The sequence below is a fragment of the Argiope bruennichi genome, chromosome 11, assembly GCF_947563725.1.
Source record: "Argiope bruennichi chromosome 11, qqArgBrue1.1, whole genome shotgun sequence".
Taxonomy (NCBI): Eukaryota; Metazoa; Arthropoda; class Arachnida; order Araneae; family Araneidae; genus Argiope; species Argiope bruennichi.
The window spans coordinates 92,019,214-92,045,225 of record NC_079161.1 but is presented as its reverse complement, the minus strand read 5'-3'; the positions used below and the strand labels follow the sequence as shown (position 1 = coordinate 92,045,225).

Sequence of the window (26,012 nt, the reverse complement as noted above, 5' to 3'; positions counted from 1 at the left end):
TATAGCGCTGATCATTGAACCAAAGTTAAAAAATAATTCACAATAGCCTTCGTATAACTTCAGAATGTAGCATTAATCTAACATATTACATTTCGATAGTTCTAAATGGTTTCTCAAGTAACCCACAAAGGTTTCGTGTTGTGCGCATTTTGTTTTTTTCTTATTAAGATTGTGAGAGAACAATTAAAAATAACATACAATTAAATATCGCGCTGTTGTAAACCTGTTTTTCTGAACTCTAATCTATACTTGAGTCGAACATCCGGAGTTTTAAGATCGTTTACAAGAATATTTTTAAATTATTGATACGAATATTGAATGTTTTAAAGATTTTCTAAACTGTTTATTTGAAAGGAAAAATCTCTCTTATTTTGTTGTAGTTTTAATTGGAAAGAGTAAAATAAGAAAAAAAATATTAGTTTCTAATTCAGAAATTCGTGTTTATAAAATCATATAATTTTTTTCATGTATTTAGCAGTATTTATTGCTGTGAACAAATGTTTGAAATTATTTTAAAGAACATTCTGAATGTCCATTCTTTTCGCGGTCAAGTAACTAATTTCTAAACTGTTAGAAATAAGTATACAATTGCATTTAAAATAATGCTTTAAATGAAGTGAAAAAACAATTTCTGATATTATTTGAGTCAATAAATTAGATTCTTGTTAAATTCTCCACTCTTATTGGACATATTTAGTAAAATAAATTTGATACAATGGCATTCTAAACAAAAGAATTTTAGACTCTTCTAAGAACAATCGAGTTATAAAGCTTTAAATGTTCTCATTTTAGGCTATTGTAGATTTTAGTGACTGACTCGAAAGGATCCGAGAGTCAACGCACGCTTCATTATCGAATTTGTCATTGTGTGGCTAAACTAATGAATTTCAAATCTTTATGATACAGTCAGTTTTTGTTACAGAAAAATGAAAGTGTTTTTTTTTTTTACTTAAAATGCCAGTGTCTAGAGATTATTTTGCTAAATATGACTATTAGCAATGGGGAACTGCATAGAAAACTAAGTTTCATAATTCCTTAAGCAGCACAATTTTGTCTCAAACAACGTAAATTAAAATTCATTACGTCATTTCCATTGGAAATGCATTAGATAACTTAAAAATTAATTATTGGGCCATACTTAGAGATATTACTCTCTCTCTATATGTTTTATAAGATTCAAAGTAAATGCCATTAACCGTTGATTAATTTTGCAAGCTACGAAAATCGACAAAATTTCTTAAGAAAAAAATAAGAAAGAGCACAGTTAGAAAATGACAGTTTTGAGTAAGAAACCTTTTACATTGTATGACCCCCCCCAAGGGGTACCTAAAAATGGGAATGAGAAGTTTCTGCCATGGTGGCTTTTTCTCGTCGTTCTATGGGTACAGAAATGGTGTCGAGTTAACTATCCCTTACCAATGATGGGACGTGCTCCTACGGGAGGGGCTATACTGTAGCTAGTAAGGTCCTCGGAGCTCAGACATAGTTCCCGTCAATGCGGTATTTTCAAACCATTCATATTTTTTCGAATACCTTTGAGGAGGAGGGGAGTTTCCTTTTATGGTTATATTGTTGTGATTGATTCTTTGTATAATAAGTAGGTTTCTTAAAGTAGGTATGTTTCTTAAATAGAGGAAACTCTACTATAGAAATAAATGATATAAGGCTGAATATTTTGTTGCGCGATATTATTTATTTGGCCAATGTTAACTTTTCATCATGACATAACTGATGCAAATTTAAATGCATTATATATAAAGGGCTAAAAAAAGTTTAAAATGAATTACCAAACGTTACGCACAAATATGGTTACTTTTATACATAATAGACGTGAAGATTCGGGAAAATCGGCGAATTAGGTTTCCGATACCTCTTTGAAAGACGTCTCCTTCAGCGTTGTAAGATGAATTTTAACTTTACTTTGAAGTTTAGTTCTCTTACGAGCTTTTCAACTTAAGGTACAAATGAAAATGAATCGTCTCTAAGTCATGTTCTCGATGAAGGGGAGACAAGCCTGCAAGTCCATAGCAACAGAAGATCCTGCTCAAGGAGTTGATCAAGTAGTTTGAAAGAAACTCAAAGTAAAAAACTCAAGTATCCGAAATATCAAGCAACGAGCCGACTGATCAAGAAGAAATCATTGCAACTTTGAAGGGACGAATATTTAGATATTTCTGCTCCGTATTCTTTCTTTGAAAGAAAACTCAAAGAGCTTTCAGACGAACTAGAAGCTTCAAAGGAACTTTCAGAACCTTCTGACATCACCAGCGGCAATATTCTTCGGAAAGGAGATCGGAACCACTAGTTGACTATTCCGACTAGTCCTGAGGCACACGAACAAATCTGAATAACTGAATGTATATTGACTAGTCGACTATATTGACTAGTTGATATCACTAGTTGACTATTCCGACCCGTCCCGAGGTGCACGAATAAATCTGAATGTCTGGATCGCTGCGACAACATTGGCATGAACTCAAATTGAGTCTGAAAGATCAGAACGGGTACCGTAAACCTCTCTCGTGTGAGGTACGCCCCGTCATAGGTAGGGGTAGCCGACCCCACATCATTTCTGAACCCACCCGAGTGGCGAGAACCACCCACCAAACCAGAAGCTTCTCACCCTCAAATTTGAGGGGCCTCTCGGTGAAAGTTCTCCATAGATATGACAAATGTCTGAATCTCCACCCATTTATGTCGAAAAGTAATCTTGTTTATACTTTTGGTAATAAGTTCATTTCGTTTCCCACTCTTGTCTTTTTTGTGTGGTCTTTTGGTTGTTGAAAAACAAAGCCGGACTTCATAATAATGTCTAAGCACAATACTAAACAACATGCCATGTTGTCAAAGAACATATCAGCAGAACACTCCCAACGGTTTGTATGACAAACAGAAACTAAACCAAGTGTCTTATCTGCTTCTGAACAGAAATGGGAACTCGAGTGCAAGAATTTTAACAAGCCACGAAGCAACATCGCGGATAATGAAGCTGAAGAAGCGGATGCCGACATATGCTTCCCCAATTTGATCTATCAAATAGTTGGCGAGTTTCTTGGCGTCCACTTAGGCACGCGGCTGCTACACGTTTGTCGGTTATTTTAATGTTTTCGCCATAGTCAGATAACGATGATTTTGGAGATATGAGTGATCCAGATTCCTATTCTATCCTTAAAGGATCCTTATTCCTTCCTTATTATCTTATTTATTATTATTTCCTAATTATTATAAAATTATACCTATTCTTTCCTTCGTCCAAATTATTTTCTTAGTTTTTTGAAATTTAAAGAATATTTAGAAATGAAAAACTTCAAAGAAACATTAAGATCCATCTCGCATCAGTAGTGACAACGTTCTTCGAAAAGAAGATCGAAATGACAAATGCCTGAATATACGCGGCGATTATATCAAAAAAAATAACCACATTTGTATATAATTTTTGGTAATGTATTCATTTTACTCTCAGTGCTTCTCTTAGGACTCTGGTATATTCAATAGAACGATTTTACCAGAAATGTAGACACAATTAACACAAATTTTAAATGCACGTAGCAGTACTATAGATATTCATGTGAACGGTTTCACCAGACATACAGACATTGTTGACCCAAATTTAATGCTGTAACAATACTATAAATGTTTGTGGAAGCTGTTTTATCGGAAATCCAGACATAATGGACGAACATTTAAATGGACGTAACAATACTATAAATGTTTGTGGAAGCTGTTTTATCGGAAATCCAGACATAATGGACGAACATTTAAATGGACGTAACAATATTATAAATGCTCATGGGACCTTGTTTACCGGTAATCCGGATATTATTGACAAAAATTTAAATGCGTATAACATTGTTATAAATGTTTATAAAATTGTTTTTACCGGGAATCCAGGCAGAGGTTCCTTCAGTAGAAGATCACCGAATATGTCGTCGCAATACTTCGCCAACTTGTATTGTTGTTTTTTGCTGCAGAGGGAAAAAAAACGAATTGTTTAGTACTGTACTGATTCAGAATAAGCAATAGAAATAAAGCAATAGAAATTTTGGAATAGATTTCCAACTATGGAATTCAAGATGAGTTTTTGAAAAGAATTAGCCAAGTAATCAAAGAGATAAAAAAAATTAGACCATCCAATGATCGTTAATCTGATTTATTTTTGTTTGGGGAGCCATGAAATGAGAGGATTATAACTTTTATAGGTTGCCATACCATTTGACTAAATCACTCACCAGCAGTGGTTTTCGAAGGAGAGGATGATGGGATAATCGGAGGTAACGAAGGCACAGTCTCTGATGGCGTAGATAACATCCTGAAAAAGACGCGATCCTTTAAAAAAATGGTTCCAATTTTAAGCTAAAATATTGTCGCAAAAGGAATACCTACACATAGGTAAAGTACACGCTTGCAACGCACAAGGTCAAGGGTTCGAATCCCACTCAAGTCGCATTAAATTGAAGGTTTAACTCTAATTTGAATTTTTTATTATACATTTGTTAATGTTCTAGAAGCTTCTAGAACTTTCTATAACTTTCTTTATAATTCCATATTATTCTGTAAACGTTTAAATTCTGAGTTCCACAAGCAGTGAGGGGAGTTCTTCACCTGTACGTTACAAGTTGCTTAGAGCTCAGAAACTTGATATAGTGTTACTTTGTGACCTTTTATTCTTTGGATCTTCGTGACAATATTCGGGTGCACCGGGTCGCTTTTCCTGGTCATTCTGGAAAACAGAGAGCTTCTTGGTATCCTTCTCCTGCTAGAGAAGCATAAGTTCTCCCATTTTTTTTCTTAAATTTTAAAATGAGTAGGGTGTTGATCCTATGCCTCGGATAGGAACTTTTTTAGGTTTATTATATAAAATAAAAGGACCCGAAACGTTGATACCGCAGATAATGAGTTAAAGTAATATTGTTGTAATCATTTTCATTCCCTAGTAGCATACAAATACTATACTATATTGTATGCTACTGATCAATATTTTCAATATTGTATAATATTGTGAAATATTGATTAATACCCTATAATATCGCACAATATTGTGTAACAGGCTGGGCTACCTGGGTTATTAATCACCATTTGATAGAATATTCCAGATAATAAATTCACTCAAAACATACAAAAAAAAACATTATCGAATATTCGATATGATAAATTCGTTTTAAGTTTCTTGAACACCATTATTAAAATGGTCAAGGCAATTATTGCGGTCAAAGTAAATGAATACTATTATTAGAATATCCCCAAAATGTCTTCAAAGTTAATTAAAATAGTCAAGATAATAAATACGTCAAACTCCATGAATGAATAAATTCGTAATAATTCAATATAATGAATTCTTTATAATTGAATATTGTAAATGAGTTCAAACATCATGATTGTAATACCTAACGTAATAAAATTCGTTCAAAGTTTATTAAGCACCATGTTTAAAATATTCAGGATAATTATAAATTTCTCCAAAGTTTTCAAAATCATCATGTTTTACTAAGTGAATTGCCTTCTACTTGGTTTAATTGTGAATATGCTATGTCATTCAAACATATCGTCACTGAATTTAACAATATTTTGAAATTTAACATTTTTGAGTTTTCGTCGAGGCTTCATCCACAATGATCGTACTGACGGGTCGACACCCACACATTCAGAGGGCAGAATATTTACGAATCATTGGGTCTTTTCACCTCCTATTTTAACAATTTTTTAGGCCATCCTGTTGACATTCTAAGATTAATCTTTTTACATACACAATTCAGATTATAGCATAAAAATTTGTCACCTTTTTCATATTTTTGAGTATAAAGTACTCAGAAAGAAATCATTATTACTAATCTGTCATACCATTTCTTTGCCATATTTGTCTAATCGTTAGAAAGATATATTTCCATAGGTTCTCAAAAAATGGTGATTAAGTAATTCAATGATCCCCCCTCTCCACCTAATGAACTTGTTTTTGTTTTCTTGGCAAGAAAGATTAAGATACAGAAAAATGCAAAAATGGTTGTCCTATTTTTGTTAAGAACCGAGATCAATAGATCCTTCAGTAGAATTACATGTGTACATGTGTCGTCGTGCCCTGTCTGAAAATCTATAAAAATTCAAGAAGATGAAACAATTAATTCACAGTTCTGTATCTTTAAAATTACAAACATGTTTATTAAAGTTATAGTTTTCAAAAATTATCAAAGAAATTTTATTAATATTTATCACTTTATATACTAAAATGACTTTTCTTTTATATATTGCATATAAATTATTAAAATCATTCAGTATTTTTTACTTTTTTATTGCAGTATTCATTTATCGACACTTTTTCTGTTATTCACATTTCTAAATGACTAGAATTTTTATTGCAGTCCCGCCCCCCTCCATCTTCCAACTGATCCAGCTGTAAGTCATACCCAAAGGAACCAAACATCTGTATCTGCTCATTAGGGGAATTGAAATTCGATCTCTTGCCTTGAAAAGAATATCCGTGCACATGGCCTTCCCGTGGGTGATGATAGGCTCTTCGTCCTCGCCCTTTCCGTCCCAGCAATCCAGTTCGACGCACCTGGAAAACCAGAAGAACAACTTCAACCACAGAATATAATTTGATTATATTAACTATTCAGTTTTGTAGAAACACAAGAGTTATTTTTGGGATGGGCGTCGTAAATTTGAATCTCGGCCGGATGACAAGGACGATACTTGAAGTGCTATCATCTCTCTTAACTTCAGCATCTTAGAAGAGACGGCTATCAAATGATATCAGATTTAACCCTTAACTGTGGACGTGTGGTCTGTGAGACCGCTAGAGATGGGTTTTCGGTCACCCCTATTCTATTTATAGCTCAATTGAATGGATTGACCCTGTAGCTTCCTGTTTTGTGACCTTCAATACGCTTGCACTTTTTCATTCGCTTTCAGCGGATGCTTTTTAAAATAATTCAGTTATTTCTTTAAGCGCGGTCTCTAAGACCGCACCTCCCTGTTAGTGTCCCAGTGCCCACAAGGCTTAGCAGATGGCGCAAAAACTTGGGGATCGAAATATCATCCAGTTTACTGATCCTATTATGAAGCAGTGCTCCAGACACTTTTAAATGAAGCAGAAAGTGATTTTAATGATAAAGATAATTGTACAGAAGAGTTTTTCATGAAAGTTCGCATTCAACTGATTTTGATATGTATGTTCAAACATAATTAATTTTTCTAATAATAATGTATTTTAAAAGCTTTATAAAATATATTAATATACCAAGAAATATATTTGCAGACTTTATAGGTTGATTTTTATACTAGTTCTTAACCTGTATGCTTAAAATGCTCTAGAAAACCGTGCTATGAAAGTCACGCAAGCCGATAAAAAAAGGGCCAGTTTTACCCATTGTCATTTTTTTTATTCAATTGTTGAATTTTACATTATATTGCCTTCTATATACCTTCATACATTGTAGAAATAAATATGATTTAAAAAGTAAAAAGTAATATGCCTTTTCAAGAATATTATTTATTGTAACATGTCATTTGAGAAGAAAATGTACGTTCCAATGCATTTACTTTTTTCAATGATAATATATTTTGAAAAATTTCTAAAATATATCTATATATCAAGAAAAATATCTGCAAAATATATTGGCAGTTTTTCATACTAATACATTCATTAGAAAATTTAATTTGAATGTAAATGAAATGCGGGCTCATAGATCGCACCTCCCCAGTTTAGTCCAAAAATTTCACCTTCCCAGTTAAGGGTTAATGTGCACCAGGATCACATACACGATGGAGTTTTAGTGGAATTTGGCTTTTAACCAGGACTAGTCTCCATTAGATAGGTTCATGTACACGATAAACAGAATTTAACTTTACAATTAAAGTTACGTGGCTTTAATGTCAGACAGTTTGGTGGAATCATGAGCACACACAAACAAAAAAAAAAAAAAAAAAAAAGACAGCTGGTCGCCAAAAGCGACTAGTTATTAATAGAGATCAATGTTATGAAAAAATGAAGGTCAAATCACCTGCATCCTGCCAGTAGCACCTGCCTGTACATCTCGACGGACGACTTTCCTCCGAACTGCCTGCCACTGAGGTAGGTGTTATGCGACGAGTTGATGTAGTAGTGGGCCAGGGGCTGGTCCATCTCCATGTAGATGTCCAGCTTGTCCAGGAAGACGGGGGCGTTCTCGTCGGACATCAGGTAGCGAATAAAGCCGTCCTTGCTCATACGGCCTGTGAAAAGCATGCATTCCAAACATCAAAATGGCAATGGAAATACGAAACAAGCGCTGTATGAAGGAAAATATCTTGACTATTAATAAAATTAACCAAAATAAAAGTCATATTAATGTTGTTGGAATAACAGCATAATTAAAGTGACAATTTCATGGACTGGTTTTATCGCAGAATGCGACATCCATGATGCAAAAATCGTTAGTTTAGAACTGCTAAGTGAAGCCAGAAACCCCAAATTAGACAAGTAGTTACTTTATGAGTAACATGTGTTCACTAAGAAAGAATTTTTTTAAATGTCTGATTATATAATTAATTTAAAAATTCATTCAAATGTTAATAATAATCAAATTCTCAATAACACCGAAACATATCAATACCTAAAAATTATTTTTAGAACATTAAAAATATCAATTATACTTAAATATATAATTGTTTCCCTCTAATTTTATTAGATTTCTAAAAATATTTACAACAATATTTTTCTCTTTTTTTTGTTTACCAGATTTATACGCGCGAGCTTCGCAGTGACGCTGCTACGAATCTGTAATGCCGTTTTCCAACCGTCGATTTGCCGGTCTGAGGGATTGGTGGCAGAGTACTTGAACTCGAAGTTCTTAACCTCCGGATATGAAATTGTGGTGAGAATAATACAAAACCGGTGCAGTTACACAAAAAAAGATGTTGAATGCAGAGAAATAAAACTTCAAAATACCTAACGAAGATTAAAGCTTTTGGAGCTACGGGGAGAATAAAGTACATAAAAGAAGGGGGAAATTCATGTCAAAATTATGATTAAAAAAAGATTTACAGAGATTCTGTATGGATGCTGCACGTTTGATTTAATGGCAATCGATCTTATCGTCATGTTTGGTAACGAATTTGTCTAGATTGAGGAGAAAATGAATGCTTAGGAAAATACAAGAATTATGGCTCTACCTCCTTTAGAAACAATATCTATATCTTTCTCTAAATAGTTCCAAGGGAAGTTACCCCCTGTCATGAGACTATATAAGACGGTGCGCTCACACAAATAATTATTCATTGGATTACGAACCGGTGATGCTGAATACTGATGATGGTTCTGTTCCTGTTGTTTTACTAGCGGTTTGCTATTTGATGGTGTGTTGATGATTTCTGCAGGCGCTGTTCTTAGTGTACACCTTGGCTGTGTTTATTGTTACTGCGCTTTGTTTCTTCCTCGTGGAATGAAGCATTATTTTCCATTGCTACACTTAATGGATCACTTTTACCATGCATCCACCGGACGCTTTCAGTAAAAAATGTTAAACACCTTTCTTTTCAATCGTTGCAATTTAATTAAAAATAAATTTTAAAAATAAAGCTAGACGAATCAAATCGAAGGCATTGTCATGTTGTGATGATTTGGATTATTGATTCGAATCTCCTATAAAATTCATTCGGCATCTATTAGGATCAAATGTGTGTGTATATGTTTTGTGCCGCAGGGAAATGTCGGATATCAGCGTAAATATGTGTTGGTATTATAATTCTTTCTTTGCTATTCTTGCAGAACTAATAACTATTAGTTGTGAACTGGTTAAACTTTCATTCTATATTGAAATTTTAGTGTTTTCAGTTAAAAATAATAATATTTTGTGAATTTCAGAATTTATTAAATAATTAGTTGAACTCTTATATGATAATGAGGTAGACATTTTAACAGTTAATTGCAGAACCACGACTGCCGGATTTATCATACTTTGGTTTTAAAAAAGGATTATTGAACTTTGAGTTTGCAATGTTGGACATAATGATTTAATTCGAATGCAATGAAAACTGTTTTTAACATTTGGATTTTCCCTTTAAAAAAGAAATCTTGCTCATTTTGATAGCTCGGAAATTAAGATAATCGAATATACAAATAGATTTAAAAAAAACCCGCATCGATTTCTTCTTTCCTAATCCGATTTCATTCAAGAACAAATAGCATAGAGAATTTTTTCCAGAATAAAAGTGTTTGCATCCTTTTTTATGGAAATGTACCTTTAGAAATGGCAACACTCTTCGATGGCCGCCATTATCTCCGGATCTGCCCTTTGCAGGAACAAGAACATTTACCTTCTACAGAAAAAGCCGTATATAACCCTCCCGTTGTAGCATTCAATGCTATTAAGATAAATGCATGAACAGTTTATGCTCACTCTCATCAGTAATGACTCTTGATAAGCTTTTTCACTACATTTTTTTCCAAGTCTGTATTTGTATTTTCCATGTATTTTTAATTGATCGTACACGAAGTATGCAAAGGGAAATTATTGTAATTGTTATAAAATTCGAACTCTAGATTCTCTTGTTTCAGATCTCACTGAACGAGAAAACATATTTTTATTTTCTCATATACGAAATATAGAAGAATTATTTTAATCATCGAAAAATTCGAACCCGAGATTTTGACGAATTTTCATGTTTCAGTGGGTATTGTCAGCCTTCTAGCGATTAATCCCCAAATAATGCATACTTGAAGGCTCTTTCGTAACTATTGTTAACCAATGTCAAGCAGTTAATAATACACAAGTACATTTATTATAGAACATACGAGAAAGATTCGGAGAAACCACTCCAGCTGGTTTTCAGCACCTTCTTGCCGATGAAACAATTTACCTCATTGGGCAGTATGAACCATGTAAAATCATTTTTTCTCATACTAGCCGTAGAAATGCATATCAAGTGGTAAAGCTTGTTTGACCTAACATAAAACTGGTTGACCTTATGCTTGCAACACGTTTAATTTTGTCGTATAGAGAACATACTATAATCACCAATGAAAACCGAAATCGTGACTTTAACGAATATCCACATTTTAGACCTCCTTGGTTCGAAAAACACATTTTGATATTATGACTCTCTGTTTGTGAACACGATAATTCAAAAACGCGTTGAGCTGGATTGATGAAATATGGTATATGGATTTTAAACCAAATTTGTGGATGTTTATCAGATTTCAAACTAAATTCATTTGTCTGTTCAAGTAAATACGGAAACTACAAAACGCAAAGAACTAAATGAATGAAATTTAGAATAGAACCGGGAAGTATATACCTATTCCAAGCGGTTTAGAAATTAGCTGTAGAGTGGACTGTATATGAATGACATTTAACTCTTTCGTGGGCATTGGGAGGATTACTTCCCACCTGCATAATTTACGAAATGTAACTGAAGAAACCTAAATCTCATTATAATATATTGGCCTCGCTATTGTAACAGTAATTCCCACAAATTACAAAAAAGTGAATCAATGTTCATGACTGAGGAAGGTGATGCTACAATAAAGTTAATGGACAGTAAAGCATTTATTTTGTTGACTAATACACATAATCCAGTGATTATGACATCTGTAAAGCGGCCAAAAAAGAATGGTACTAAAATAGATACATTTTGACCAAAATCGGTCGCTGTAAACGATGATAACATGGGAGGATTGATCGCTTCGATCAAAGAAAAGAAAGATACCAAATAGGAAGAATATTTAAGGAATAGTGACACCGTATCATTTATTTTCTTATTTATCTTTGCATCATAAATAATTTTATATTTTGGTAAAGTGAACAAAAGAAACTGAAGTTTAGACCAGCTAAGATTCCATATAGCATCAGATCGCGAGCTGATAGATGGATATTCCTCTATAAAAAATGAAAGCCGTCCGACTAGCTACCAAACGAAAAAAGTGTGCTGTTCCGAATGATGTGGGCTTAGCCAGTGTGGAAAATCATACTTCAAAGTTAGTTTTCAACTATAGACAATATAAGAAATGTTCTTCAGAGACCCAAGATAAAAAGGACTCATTACGTGTGTGCAGAACAGAAAGTATATTTCTGCATAACTGCATTCTTCTCATCTTTCCATCGTAAATAATGGCTATTAAATTGAATTTTCTTTATGACTACAAATGGATCCATACTTCCCATCTCTAGAATTTAAATGTAAATATCAAATTTGGTAAAATAAAATATAGTTATTTATATACTTCTGTTTAATCCTTTCTAGGGCCGTGGGAAGTATGCTTCCCACCAAATTTATCAATCTTTGTATGAAATTATGTAGGTTGGCATAAGTTCTGACACATTTTTTTAGTAAGTCAGAAACATAGATGCTTCAGTTCTTTGTCTCAGACAAAATGATGTGTCTTGATTTGTTACTTAATTATTAATTAACCAAATTAATTCATTAATCAAATTAAGTTTATCTAATAAGCTAAATTAATCCTTTTTCTTATTCTAATTTCAAGCCAAAAAATATTTTAACACAATATGACTAGAAAAAAAATGGCCCTTTAAAGGGTTAATTGATAATAAGGCACAAACGCCGGGACGACTTCAAAAGAGAAATAAATGACCCACGAAAGGGTTAAAGTATTAGATTTCTCAAATGAAAGGTGGTGTGTCAAAATGATTGCAGCTATAGTAGCACCGCCGAACAGGGATATAAAGGGCGGTAGAATGTGTGCACGACGTTCAACAGTGAAAGCTGCTCGTAGTAGAGAAAATATATCGAAAGTGGAATCGTGCTATACATGGATGCATCCAGATCGGAACAACGAGCGGTAACAGGGTTTCAGATTCTTCTATTGCCATGGACAACTTTTGATTAATTTCCTGCTCCAAGGGAGCAATATCAATTCAACGCAATACTGCAGTACTCTGATGAAACTACGGAAAGCAATCAAAAGCAAACAACCAGTCCTTCTCACACAACAAGTGATCCTTCTCCATGACAATGCCTGCTCACATGTCTCCCGTGAAAACCAGATGCCTTAAAAAATTCCGTTGGGAAGTGTTGGAACACCAGCTGTACAGTCCGGATTCGTCACTCTGTGACTTCTATATCTTTGGGCTACTTAAGAGAGCATTACATGAGACACGTTTTTATTTGGACGACGAAGTGAAGGAAGCTGTGGAGGATTTCCACAAGAATTAACCACCATCTTTTTACAGCAAAGACATAGACCTGATATCTAAACAATACGACCTGTGTTACAACGCCCATGACAGTTTGATTTCCAGTAAAGGTATTCTGCTTGTACGCTTTCCATCTGGGCAACCCTTATACAAGACAAATAACAAGTTTCAGAACTCTCCGTGTGTGGTGGTGGCTGACGCACGTATAAATCTGTCGTGGTCACAAAGTCCTCCATGTCGAGAGTAATACCACTGGGAGTACTGGAGCAGGGGGGATCGTACTCTGACTCAGGTCTAAATTACGATCTGTGGTAGAATGAATAAAATGCAGGAATGAAGCCCCGTAAAAAGGGTTGTGACGTGTCGAGTAGCTAAGTCGTACTCTTGGCCCTAGATGGCGCTACTAAAAAACAAGAGACGCAAAAATTTCGGCTAAAATTCGCTAACTTAGTCAGCGGGCTTCTTTATGACAAGTGCCATCAGAAACAACAACAACAGAATAAATTGAATCGTACTCACTCTCTTTGCTGAACTCTTCGTTCGGTTCGTAAGCTTTGAGTATTTCGGTTGCTCGCTTCTCGTTGTATAAGGGGTACAGAATTTCATTGAGGCGAGGGTCCCGTTGGCGCTGGCAAAGAAATATTGATTATAAAGATTAATGAGATGAAGCAAGATAAAATGAACGATATTCGTATTATTCAGAGAAGATTTTTTGGATGCATAAACACAAGCACGGTGAAAAATTAGCTTCAAGTGTAGGAGTTTCCAACAGCAATTAAAATAAGGTTTGGCGACAATATAAATAAACGCTTTTCAAAATAGACTATCGTTTGCTATACTCCACCCATAACACACACCCTCAGGAAACACAAAACGAATTGAAACTAAGCTATAATGGACTGGGTAAATAAAGCATGTTCAATCACTTACTTGTTGATAGAAGTATAATACATATTCATAAAAATGACTACTAAATAAATATAAATATTCAACATAAATAGATTATTTTTAGTTTCTCTCATACATAGTATAGAGAAAGTATAACAATCATCAAAATATTCGAACTCAACATTTTGATGAATATCCACGTTTTAAACTTCCCTAAGAGCGAAAAATACATTTTTGGAAAATTTTAGTCTGTCTGTGACAAAAAGTACTCAAAAAGATTTGAGTTGGTCAGTTAAAATTTGGTATACGGCCTTTATACCAAATTTGCAGATTTCTATCAAATTTTGAATAAAATCTATTCAGAGGAAGTCCGTCTGTCCGGCTGTTTGAATATAAGTTAACACGATAATTACAAAACGAAGAAAGCTAGATAGATAAGATTGGATACATAGATTTAATACCTATAGAGTAGACACCTGTCAAATTTTGAGCCAAATCCAACAAAGGGTTGACTGTATGTCGGTTTGTATTTTTAGAAACATGTAAATGCGATAGCTCAAAAACGCAGTGACTTAAATATATCAAATTCGGTGTGGGAGTTTGTGATTGCAAGTGCAGTTTTGTGTCAAATCTTTATTTCAATCGGTTAAAAAAAACGGGTCCAAAGCACCGAGTTTCGCATACTATTAACCGTATGCCAGGGATTAATCGTCAAATAATTCGACAAAGATGACACGATAGATTCAGTAACAATGCTAAATTCATGTCAAAAGTTAACATTCCTTAACAATTGTACGCCAATGCTATGTAAGGTGTTCTCTGACATGACAAGTTTATAAGAGAAGTATGCGAGAAAGTTTTGGAGAGACAACTCTCACTGGCTTAAATCATATTAACTTTGAGAAGAAAGTACAGAAAATAGAGTACAGAAAAGTACAGAAAACAGGAGAGTACAGAAAATAGAATCGTTCAGCAATGAAGTGTTATGTGTACTACAGATTTTCTTTTTTTAATTTATGCAATTTCTCAGATAAAAATTGAATAAAAAGTTCCCTGATTCATCACATCATTCTGTCTTGCTTTCAAAAGGACATAAAAGAATGTAAATAATAATAATTAATTGTGTTTCAGTTAACAAATGTATCTCTGAAAAAAATAATGGAGTCTAAATTTGTTGTAGTTCATCGGTCTTATGAATCATATTCAGTAAAATATTCATGGCACTTTAATTTTTAAATCAAAAAACGTTTCAATCTTTTGCGACCAAATCTGGTACAGTCATGAATATTTAAATATCATTATTTTAGCACAATCAATTTCATTAATTTAGTTCAAGCAACATTAGAGAAACTACTTACGCAGACTGGCGCATCTTTTTTTGATACGTCTTTGATGGCACATACTTTTTGAATAGTCTGCAATTGCGAGTTTTTACAAAATAGTGATGTTCAAATTCTCATAATTTAATCAGTTTTTGTAGCAAAAGAGCTTCTCAAGAATATTTTACTAAATAAACATAAGACTGAAAGTTTGCATAAAAACTTAAAATTCCGAATTTCATCCGAATAATTATTATCTCAAACTGCATAAAAATATGATTATTTATTTCATTTAGACCATTTTTAATTAGAGATATACGCTAATTAATAAAGTTTAGGAAATTAACTGTTGGGCCCTGATTAGAATAGATATCTTGTATATTTTAAACACTGTTTGCCTTAAATGAAGCTGAATTATTGAATTAAATAACATGGATAATTTAAAAATCACAGATTTTTTTTGCATTATTTCTAGAAAATATTATATTTGTTTTAAATTTTCATTCAGGCATGTGATAAAAATAGTTTAATTTGCAGGCAGAATTAACTTTTAATATTTTAATTTGAGCAATTTTCAGCGTATTGGCAACGTGCTGATAAAAGATAATTTTTTTATGCAAGCGTATTGTGTTAGTGCAAGTTAAATTTTATTTTTATTTTGTATGATATATTTTGTTGGAAGTTCTGGTTAATTTTCTCTTTTTAAATTGATGAAAAATAAATTATACGGCAAAATTGCAAGTATCAATGAAAACACTTTTTTTCTTTTTTAGTTTTATGATAATGTGAAAAATCATTTCTGGTGTGTAATATTTTTGCTAGTTATCGCCAATAAATGCAAAAAATTCATTTCATTTTTAATTAATTTAAATTCTAAATAATTTTTTTTAAAAATCGTTTTGAAGTGGACATTATTACCCTCCAAAATATATATGTCTCAAGTGAATTGTTCTATATCAAAGAGTCTAGCCTTTAAAACCACACATACAAGTGCACATATCTTTATCACAAGTAGAAATGGAAGTTACAAATGGTCTAATATTTAAACTAATTATATTACATAAATAAATAAATAAAAATAATAACTGCAAATACTTTAATTCTCTATATAAGAACTGACATATTTTTATAAAAACGTTGAACAAAAATATCTGTAGCGTTAGAATTTCGGAGATTTTCATAATTCATATGCACTTAAAATATTGGCAAAAATTATATCGTGAAAAATGATTTCATTTTAATTTTGTCATATAAATTATATGGCAAATCTAAATCAGAAATAAACATTATTTCCGCAATCAATCTACAAGCTATTTCAATAATCAATCTACAATCTACTAGACTACAATCATTTCATGAGAGAGAAAGAACGAAAGAAAATTTTATGTTCTTCAGCAATAATATTTCTTACTAACTATTCCTAGCTTAAAACTAAAATTCTTATTAAAAAAGTTATCTGATTACAATAACGATATCGTTAGCGATATTTTTCAACAGAAAAAACGAATTTATCTATTCTGTGAAACGATGAAATAGGTTAATTTAAATTTCAATTATAGAAACGGTTAGTGAAAATCATGTTTTAAAATATTTTTAAAAGATTTGTTAAAAGTGCGGAAACAGTGTCAAAAACTAAGTTCATAAAATTGAAAAGATAATTTTGAGATTTTACGATAAAACTATAAAAAAATCACTTGAAGAATTATTTTAACACAATAATATTTTCAGAAATTATCGCCAAACGATATCTTTATTCTGCTTGCTTTTTTATTAAAATTTCCCAGAAATCGTTTGGTGATGAAAATTTCCACTCTCCGAAGTACATCTGTGATAAATTTAGTAACATTCTATCGATCGGTCAACGCAGTGTGCGAACGGAGAGGTAAACAAGAGATATGGATTCGTTTATACGTAAATAAACTGCAAAATCGATGTTATTTTCGAATGTCTCTTTCGTTTTAAAGGCGGCATAAGGGTACATCACAAAAACGTTTAAAAGGATTTTTTTAAAAAACGAAATCGCTTCTAAGGATTTTAATGAAATTTTAACTAAATTTGATTTGAAAATTTTTATATATTTTTATTCTAATCATTTAAAAGAGTTTTAATACAGAATTCGAATAGTTCTTTGCTTTGGCATTTTGATACATTTAGAAAAGAGTAAAATAATAATGAATTTCGTTGACTAGATTTTTAAAAAGTTTAAAAGCTAGCGGAGGTGTTTGTTCTTCTCTAAACTGTCTCACATATTCTATAATGAAGGCATTTTTCTCTCCACGCATATAAAATTGTTGAACTTGGGCAATCTCCATGAAGCCAATGAGTGCTCAGATTTTTATTTTCAAAATTTTTCTCACATATGTTCGTTTTGTATAACGTAGTATGGCGATGCCTTTTCAATATGCATTTTGGTGTTTTTTTTTTTTTTTTTTTTTTTTTGTCAATTGGAACAAAATTTTGAAGTTATATTTTTACAAAATTTGTAATTTTTACACTTACAAAATTACAAATTTAAATATACAAAATTGCAATTTTTACACTTACAAAATTACAAATTTTAATATACAAAATTGCACTTTTTTCACTTACAGAATCACGACTTTTAAAAAATGTACAGTTTTTACACTTACAAAACTACAATTTTTTCAAAATGTACAGTTAACACTTACAAGATTATAATTTTTAGAAAATTTGTAATTTTTGTACTTACAAAATTGCAATTCTTAGAAAATTTATAATTTTTATACTTACAAAAATACAATTTTTACACTTACAAAATTACAGTTTTTCAATTAAAAAATTGCAATTTTTACACTTGCAAAATTGCAATTTTCAAAAAATGTACTTTTTACATTTACAAAATTGTAAATTTTACACTTACAAAATTACAAATTTTAATATACAAAATTGTAAATTTTACACTTACAAAATTACAAATTTTAATATACAAAATTGTAAATTTTACACTTACAAAATTACAAATTTTAATATACAAAATTGTAAATTTTACACTTACAAAATTACAAATTTTAATATGCAAAATTGCAATTTTTCACTTAGAAAATTACGATTTTTAAAAAAATGTACAGTTTTTACACTTACAAAACTACAATTCTTTCAAAATGTACAGTTAACACTTACAAAAAGATAATTTTTAGAAATTTTACAAAATTAGAATTTTTAGAAAATATACAATTTTTACACTTACAAAATCAACATTTTTAAAAATTAATAATTTTTACGCTTACAAAATTGTTATTTTTAGAAAATTTACAATTTTGCACTTACAAAATTTCGATTTTTAGAAAATTTACAGTTTTAGAAACAAGGTGGAATAATAAAACCTGATTTAATTTATTTAAATTATGTTTTTGAGTTATCGAATTTACATGCATCCGAAAATTTAGAGAAGCAGACGGTCAATGCCTTGTTAAAATTTCGCGCACACTTTAAATTTTGAATCTGTTCATCAAATTCAATCCAAATGGCTTTTTAGGCTTTGTAATTATTGTGTTCCACTTTCACTCGGACAGATGGACAGACACACTTCATTTAAATGGATTTTAAAATTTGAAGGAGTTTACAAATTTGATGCAAGATCACGTATAAGATTTCATTCGTCTAACCCAAAGTGTTTTTGAATTATTAGAGATAGACGTTTTTATCTCTTATAGATGGACGGAGAGAAAGACAGACATAATTCCAAAAATGCATTTTTCGATTTTAAGGAGGCCTTAAACGTGAAGTTTCGTCCGGGGCTCAAGCTCAACACTTTCTCTTTGCATATACCACACTTGCGAAAAAGTAAAAAAGTATTTAAATTGGCTATTCCACAAATATGCACAATAATTAATATATGATATTACAATAATATTTTTTATTTAAAGAAACTCTAATGTTTTCTAGTTAAAATTAGAATCTCTTTACAATTGACATCTATGATTTTGAAAACAGGAATATAACTTTATTTCTAACTTTTAATGCGCGTTTTAGAAAGAGCCAATATAAAGTCAGGTATGCACATGAAGTATATGCCATTTTTTGTACTTGAATATTGTGAGAAACCCAAAGACATGTTTCGGGATTACACAGTATATAATCTTCTCTTTTATTTAAAAAAAAAAAGATTTTTTAAAAGGTCTGAAAATAATTCCATTCCCAGTGACATATTTCCAACTAGGCAGACTAGGCATTTGCCTAGCCACTGTATGAAAAAAGCCGCAGACAGGCCGGATTTTATGTTAATAGATTCAAAACAAATAAACTTATAAGAGCACAAAATCCATGAATTATAAAATATTAAGATAATATTAACATTTGAGAAGTATAATTGATCACGAAAGCATATTTTCCATCGAGTTTACTTTGTTAGTATAGTTGTAAAAACTGATCATCGGTTTAAAAAATACTGTGTACAGATATTGCAGTCATGCGTGAGTCATAATGAATAAAAAGTTGCACATACATTTTCAATAAAATGATGATTCAATGATGATGTAATTTGATATAAAATGAGTCATAATAAATAAAAAATGTATATACATTTTCAATAATTTTGTGAAAGTTAAATATAAAGATGAACGCGAGTCATAATGAATAAAAAAACACATACATTTTCGCAAATTTTGTTTTAAAGATGAGTCATGAGTCATAATGAATAAAAAAAATGCATATGTTACCGTTAAAGTATATAATGCAGTTATTTCATAGAATACCTAGTTATTCCATGAAATAACTGATCGTGTCCGTTAAAGTGTGAAATATGTTATTAATTTGACACTTTAACTAGTTATTCTATAAATTAACTAAGGAGAGACAGTTAAAGTGTAAAATAAACAATTTATCTAAAATGAAATGAAACTAATGATAGACAATTAAAATGAAAAAAGAAGCAATTTATCTAATTTATGCAGCGTATAAATGGTATTTATGGAAACGTACCATAAAATCATTTGATACAACAAGGATTACTAAAATGACACTTGGAATTACAAAGAACATTATTTCTAAAACAAAAACATTTTTTATTTCTAAAACAAACAAACAAAAACATAAATGCAGTAGGAGTGAAAGGTAAATGTCGTGCGAGATATATGATATAGATTATTTTACACTTTAACGGGCTGCAGATCGTTATTCTATGAAATAACTAGTTAAACCATGAAATACAAGAGAGTTTTACACTTTAACGGACACGATCAGTTATTTCATGGAATAACTAGGTGTTCTATGAAATAACTGCATTATATACTTTAACGGTAACACATACACATTTTCAATAACTTTGTGAAAGTGAAATAAAATGATGAGTCTTGAGTCATAATGAATAAAAAAAATGTATATACATTTTTAATAACTTTGTGAAAGTGAGATAAAATTATGAGTCATGCATCATAATGGATAAAAATGTATATACATTTTCAATAACTTTGAGAAAAGTGAGATAAATTTATGAGTCAATGGAAAATATATATGCATGCATACTCAACTACTTTGTGATATTGAAATAAAGATAAATAATCTAAACCATTCATTAACATATCGATTAATTTAAAAATGAGTAGAAATGTGGAACTGAACTGGACAGCTTATTAAAATAAGGTCTTAATGAGCCTCAAAATGACTAAATCCGCAACTGTCGTCTCCTTCTCCGAGACACAAATATTCGAAATTTGCTTTCACCTTTTTCACAGATGTTGTTTTGATTGTGTCAAATCTCTTTAACAGAAATTATCTTTTTTTTTCAGCAATCTAGCTTTAGTATGTTCCGAAGCTATAAATTCTGTTATGCATTTTCCTATACTTGATTGGAACTATTTTTAGAATTTGGGGAATAAGAGTTAAAAGAAAGACTTCTTTCCTTTATATCTTATATTATACAGCTCATTCCTCAATATTGCATCCCCCAGGTAATAACACTCAGGGTATGTACACTGTCTACTCTACCCTAGTTACACCACTGTTAGCTATTGATCAGATATATCTCAAAGGTTGTCTCTTTGGTTTGCTTGTTGGGTTTGTAGTCACAACGGCCATTCTTGACGATACTACGTCAAGCATGTTTTTTAATTCCCATACCAGAATAAAGGGGCCATTAAATAAAGCGAATATATTCAAATAAAAAATGTATGATGTTTGTCGATGTAACGACGAAAAGATAAATTTTAAAGATGGCAATATTTTAAAATGAGAAAAAATTATTCTGAAACACATATGTTTCTGAACTTTCTGAAAAATATTGGATTCGTAGTTAATATTGTGATATTTCTTCCATTTGTCCAAAAACCTTGGTTGGCAAACTTCTAGAAAAAACATAAATATTACTTTCAGCTTGTAAAAGTGGAAGGTATGAATAATGTAACTAGAAAGAAGAAAAGCAGTAGTGGCTCGAATCCAATGTTGTTGTTGTTTGATGTTTATTGGCGCAAAGACCACATTTGGCCGAGTCTAATCCGAATTGCTCAACTTGTGTATAGCTAAATCAATGAATCTATGACTTGCTGGTCAACATAATCTTAAGACACTTTAAGTCCAAGTCTGAATTTAGCTCCAATATATGAGTATTTTTTTATTTGTTTTTTAGAGGCAAAAAATCCATCTAAAAATACATGCAGGTAGTAGCCTCAATTCCTTTGATACTTATTTATCAGATAATGCGATTTCATTAAAAAATAGTTCGTTATGGCAATTGTTTTATATACAAATCATTTCACTCTTACTTCTAAGCAATTTTGGTTATTTCAAGTAGCATAAGTTGTTGTTATTAGGAAAAATAAGATTCTGAACCTAACTTCATTATTTTTCCAAAAGCTGCCAAATTCTTCAATATTTTTTCGATATTATCACAATTGTTTTTCTTTTTCGCCCACAGAAGTTTTCCAATAAATACTTTATAACTCTTGGCGAATATTGAATACATGTCCATGCACAACATTCAACAATATTTCAGTGTGATATTGATCATTGTTGAGACTAATTAACTGCTTACATTTATTTCCAAAAAATTTTGATATGGTTATTTTGATATGATAATTTGTACACATGAGCAAAAGAATGAGCAGAAAATATAACTTGGAGATATTATTCACTTAAAATTCATTTTCACAAAGATATACTTACGTCATTCAAGAAAGTTACCAGTTGTTGAATACTGATTGTCTCAACCTTTCCTTGCGTTCTGAAAAACGAACAAAGACATCACCAGTTATGGAAGTTTTTGAATAAAAAATAACAGGCAAGAAGAGTCTGGTCACTTTTTGGTTCTTTCAAATGCTTCTACGAGATATGACAAAGCCAATCGTATATAGACAATTTCAACATTTTAAGAAGCACTGCATGTTAATTGGAAATTTATTGATTAAATCTTTCATGCATATGTGCTTTTGTGCAAGATTTCCTTGAAGGATGAATGCCTCAAATTTGTGTTCCGGAGAATTTTTATCTACGTGGTCCACTGATGCTTCGGACTTTTGGAAAAGGTTTCTGGTTCATGTTTCTTTCACAAGATTCGAGGTCAGCTTGGGACTGATAAAGAAAATCATCGGATTTTCAATATAAACACAAATACATATTAGCAAGTGTAAAGTTAAAAGCGCGCTCATTTTGAAGTGGTTGTTATAATTTCAGTTTAGATTTGGGATGGATCTACCTTGCGTAAAAAAAGTAAAAGAATCGTTTTCTGTAAATTTTCTTTTATATTTTTATCTGCGCTTATAGATTCTTATGTAGCTTTTATTTACCAGTGTTTTCGAAACCCCCGGGGGACACCTCGAAATGAGGATGAGGTACTTTCGGTATGGTGGTTGGATTTCGCCATCCTGGAGGGTACACAAAAAGGTGGGGGATCTGGCTCCTCCCATCGATGACGGAACGTACTTCCTTCGGGAAGGGTTGTACCGTGGCCGGTGATGGTCCTTAGGACTCAACCTCAATTCCCGCCAGTGTTGTTGTTGCGGCGGTCCGGTCATTCAGTTTTCATTTCGGGCGGGCCGAAGAGTCACTGATATGGCTTACCAGTGTTTTCTTTATTTTCATGTAAAAATAAAATAGCTACTACTATTTATTATTAGAAAGACGACAATATATGATTTACAGTGGATAAAAAAGTAGGATGCCTACTACATTTTTTTTATTTGGTGGAATGTGCACGAGTAGAAAAGTAAATATACTTTTTTTAAAAACTTTTTTTCCTCAGGAAAATGTACAAAACATATTTTGTTATAAATTTCACTGGTGCTTTAATTTCAGAATTTAATTTCCTTTAAATGATTTTCAAAAGAGTCATGTTGTTGCATATAAAAATGAAGGTAAAGGTATTAGAGAGGTCGCTCATATGCTGCACGTCAGCCCCCAATACAGTTTCTAAAATCCAAATAGAAACGGAATACGAAAGAAGACTGGTAGGCCTAAAAAGTTAACGCCTCGTGATGAAAGAAAACTTGCTCATGAGCTTAAAAAGAGTGGTGGAAGTGTTACAAAAGCTCGAAATGAAGCAGGACTTATTCATGTGTCCAAGGAAACAGTATACAACTACATCCAAAGGTCCAAAAGATTCGTTTTCAAAGAACGGAGGCATCATCCAAAGTGGAAACAAACACATATTTATAAACTTTTGTCTTGGGCTAAGGAAGACATGCCATGGACCACAGAATGGACTTCTGTGGCATTTTCAGGTGAAAAAAAGTTTAACTTAGATGGTCTAGACGGTTATCAATACTACTGGCGTTGCCTGAGGAATGAGAACAACATTATTCTACTAGACAAATGGGGGGAGGAAGTTTGATGGTTTGGTTAGAATTTGGTTGTGGAGGAAGAACAACTTTAGTCTTTCTCATTGGTAGGCAGAAGCACACAGAACTACATTATTGTTCTAAATTCTGAGCTTCTTCCTTATGGTTCCGAATCAGAAGGAGAGAAGTGGATATTTCAATAAGATGGAGCCTCAATCCACATCGCCAATGGAGTTAAAAAACAGTTCGCGTCAAATAATGTGCAGGTTTTACCATGGCAAGCTAAAAGCTCGTATCTGAATATAGTAGAAAATATCCAGCAATGCATGTTTGTCGAGTATACGCTGGTGAGAAGCAGTTTGAATCGCTCTCGGAGCTTCGAGTTGCATTAAATACCACATGAAGTAATTTTTGTGAAATCCAATCTTTGTATGATTCCCTTCCAAACAGAATATTCGATGTCATAAAAGCCATGGAAAGAGTATTCCTTATTAAAACCGCTTATATTTTGTTCTTTTTATAACTGTCCTTCTACTTTTTTTACACGGTTTCAAATGAAAGAAACCCTTTTTGTTGTCCTTTATACTTTATTTTTGAATATCATGGTAATGATACTCATAATTTTTCGGTGAATGATCTAAAAATTAATTATTATAAAAAAATTGCACTAAAAATAAAAAATCCTTATTTTTTTTAAAAAAAATCTATTGTATTTCTACTATTTTACACAATATATATGAGAGATATTCATGCATGAGTTTAGGGTTAGTTTAGGTAATTACTCTAATACATATATATATTTTAAATTTTTAACATAAATATCAATTATTTTGACTGAATTTTTTTATTTAGACTGAAAATGTATCCTTTATCACATATTTTAAAATGATTTCATTTTCATGAAAAGGGTGTTTTTTTGCGCACTTATCTGTATAGTTTTAAGAAGTATCATTCATGTTAGTTTAAGCTGGTGAAAATGCTCGACTTGTTGATACTAGCCAGGTTCTGCTTTGTGTGAGCACTTCTTTCATTGAGTGTCGGTCTCAAAAGCGTTAACAATCGCTGCCTATTAATTAGAAATCACATCTTTCAAACTGAAAAGAGAATGCTAGCAAAATGTTTCAGTACTCACATGGACTGGAACAGTTCCTCTATATCGTTCCTGGGACATATTTTAAGATAAATCTCGTAGAATTTTTCCGCAGTGAAATCAGCAGGTTCAATTGAATCATTCTGAAAATGTGAAAGGAACAATTTTTTAAGAAAGAATTTTTTAGAAAGTCTTTTTAAAACTGGTAGACTATTAAATAGTTATCGGGGTTTTGAAATGATATAGTTTTAAAAATATAAATGCTATCATCCAGATGTCAAGCCTTGATCATTCTTTTGGATCTTCTTTAATCTCCTTATTGAGTTAATGCTTCATCTATGGCAAATACTAGAAACAAGTTGAAAAGGGGAAATAAAAATTCAATATACCCTTCTGTGCTGCCCTTCCCAATCAGCATTGAAAAGAGCTTTTTTCATTTTTAAGTTATTTTCTCACTTTTAGATTAATTTTCAAAAAAAAAAAATGTTGTCTTTAATGTCAATTGAAGTAAGAAGAAATAGTTTCAAAAATGTCATTATTAAATTATTTTTGAGGGGAAAAAAAAAGAAATTGCTTTTTCAGCATTAACTGAGGGAAGACGAAATAGATTCTAAAATTTCATTTCCAAGTTTCCAATATTCCATGTCTATTTCTAGTTAATTTTATCATTCTGGCGCAGCTAACCGTAGAAAGAAAGAACAGACACTTGGCAACCATAAACTTTAGAATAATGTAATCTTTATCGTTTATTTCAGAGCAACAAGCAATCCTAAAAAAAGTAGTCAGGCTGTAAATGCATTGTGAATTTATTTCGCCTAATCAAAGTGCTCAACTCTAGGAAAAGACCTAGGCTGCAATT

At 31.8% G+C, this 26,012-nt stretch overlaps 1 protein-coding gene across 1 annotated transcript in view; it reads right to left on the bottom strand.

Moving 5' to 3' along the window:
• Positions 1-26,012, bottom strand: part of LOC129957048 (1-phosphatidylinositol 4,5-bisphosphate phosphodiesterase-like) — an 85,772-nt gene that overhangs the window by 36,274 nt on the left and 23,486 nt on the right. Inside the window, exons 8-14 of the mRNA XM_056069172.1 lie at positions 25,196-25,296; positions 22,454-22,511; positions 13,647-13,755; positions 7,998-8,208; positions 6,457-6,550; positions 4,230-4,309; positions 3,881-3,965 (exon numbers count right to left, since the gene is read on the bottom strand). Coding sequence (XP_055925147.1) covers positions 3,881-3,965; positions 4,230-4,309; positions 6,457-6,550; positions 7,998-8,208; positions 13,647-13,755; positions 22,454-22,511; positions 25,196-25,296 — 738 coding nt within the window. The remainder of the gene's footprint in view (positions 1-3,880; positions 3,966-4,229; positions 4,310-6,456; positions 6,551-7,997; positions 8,209-13,646; positions 13,756-22,453; positions 22,512-25,195; positions 25,297-26,012) is intronic.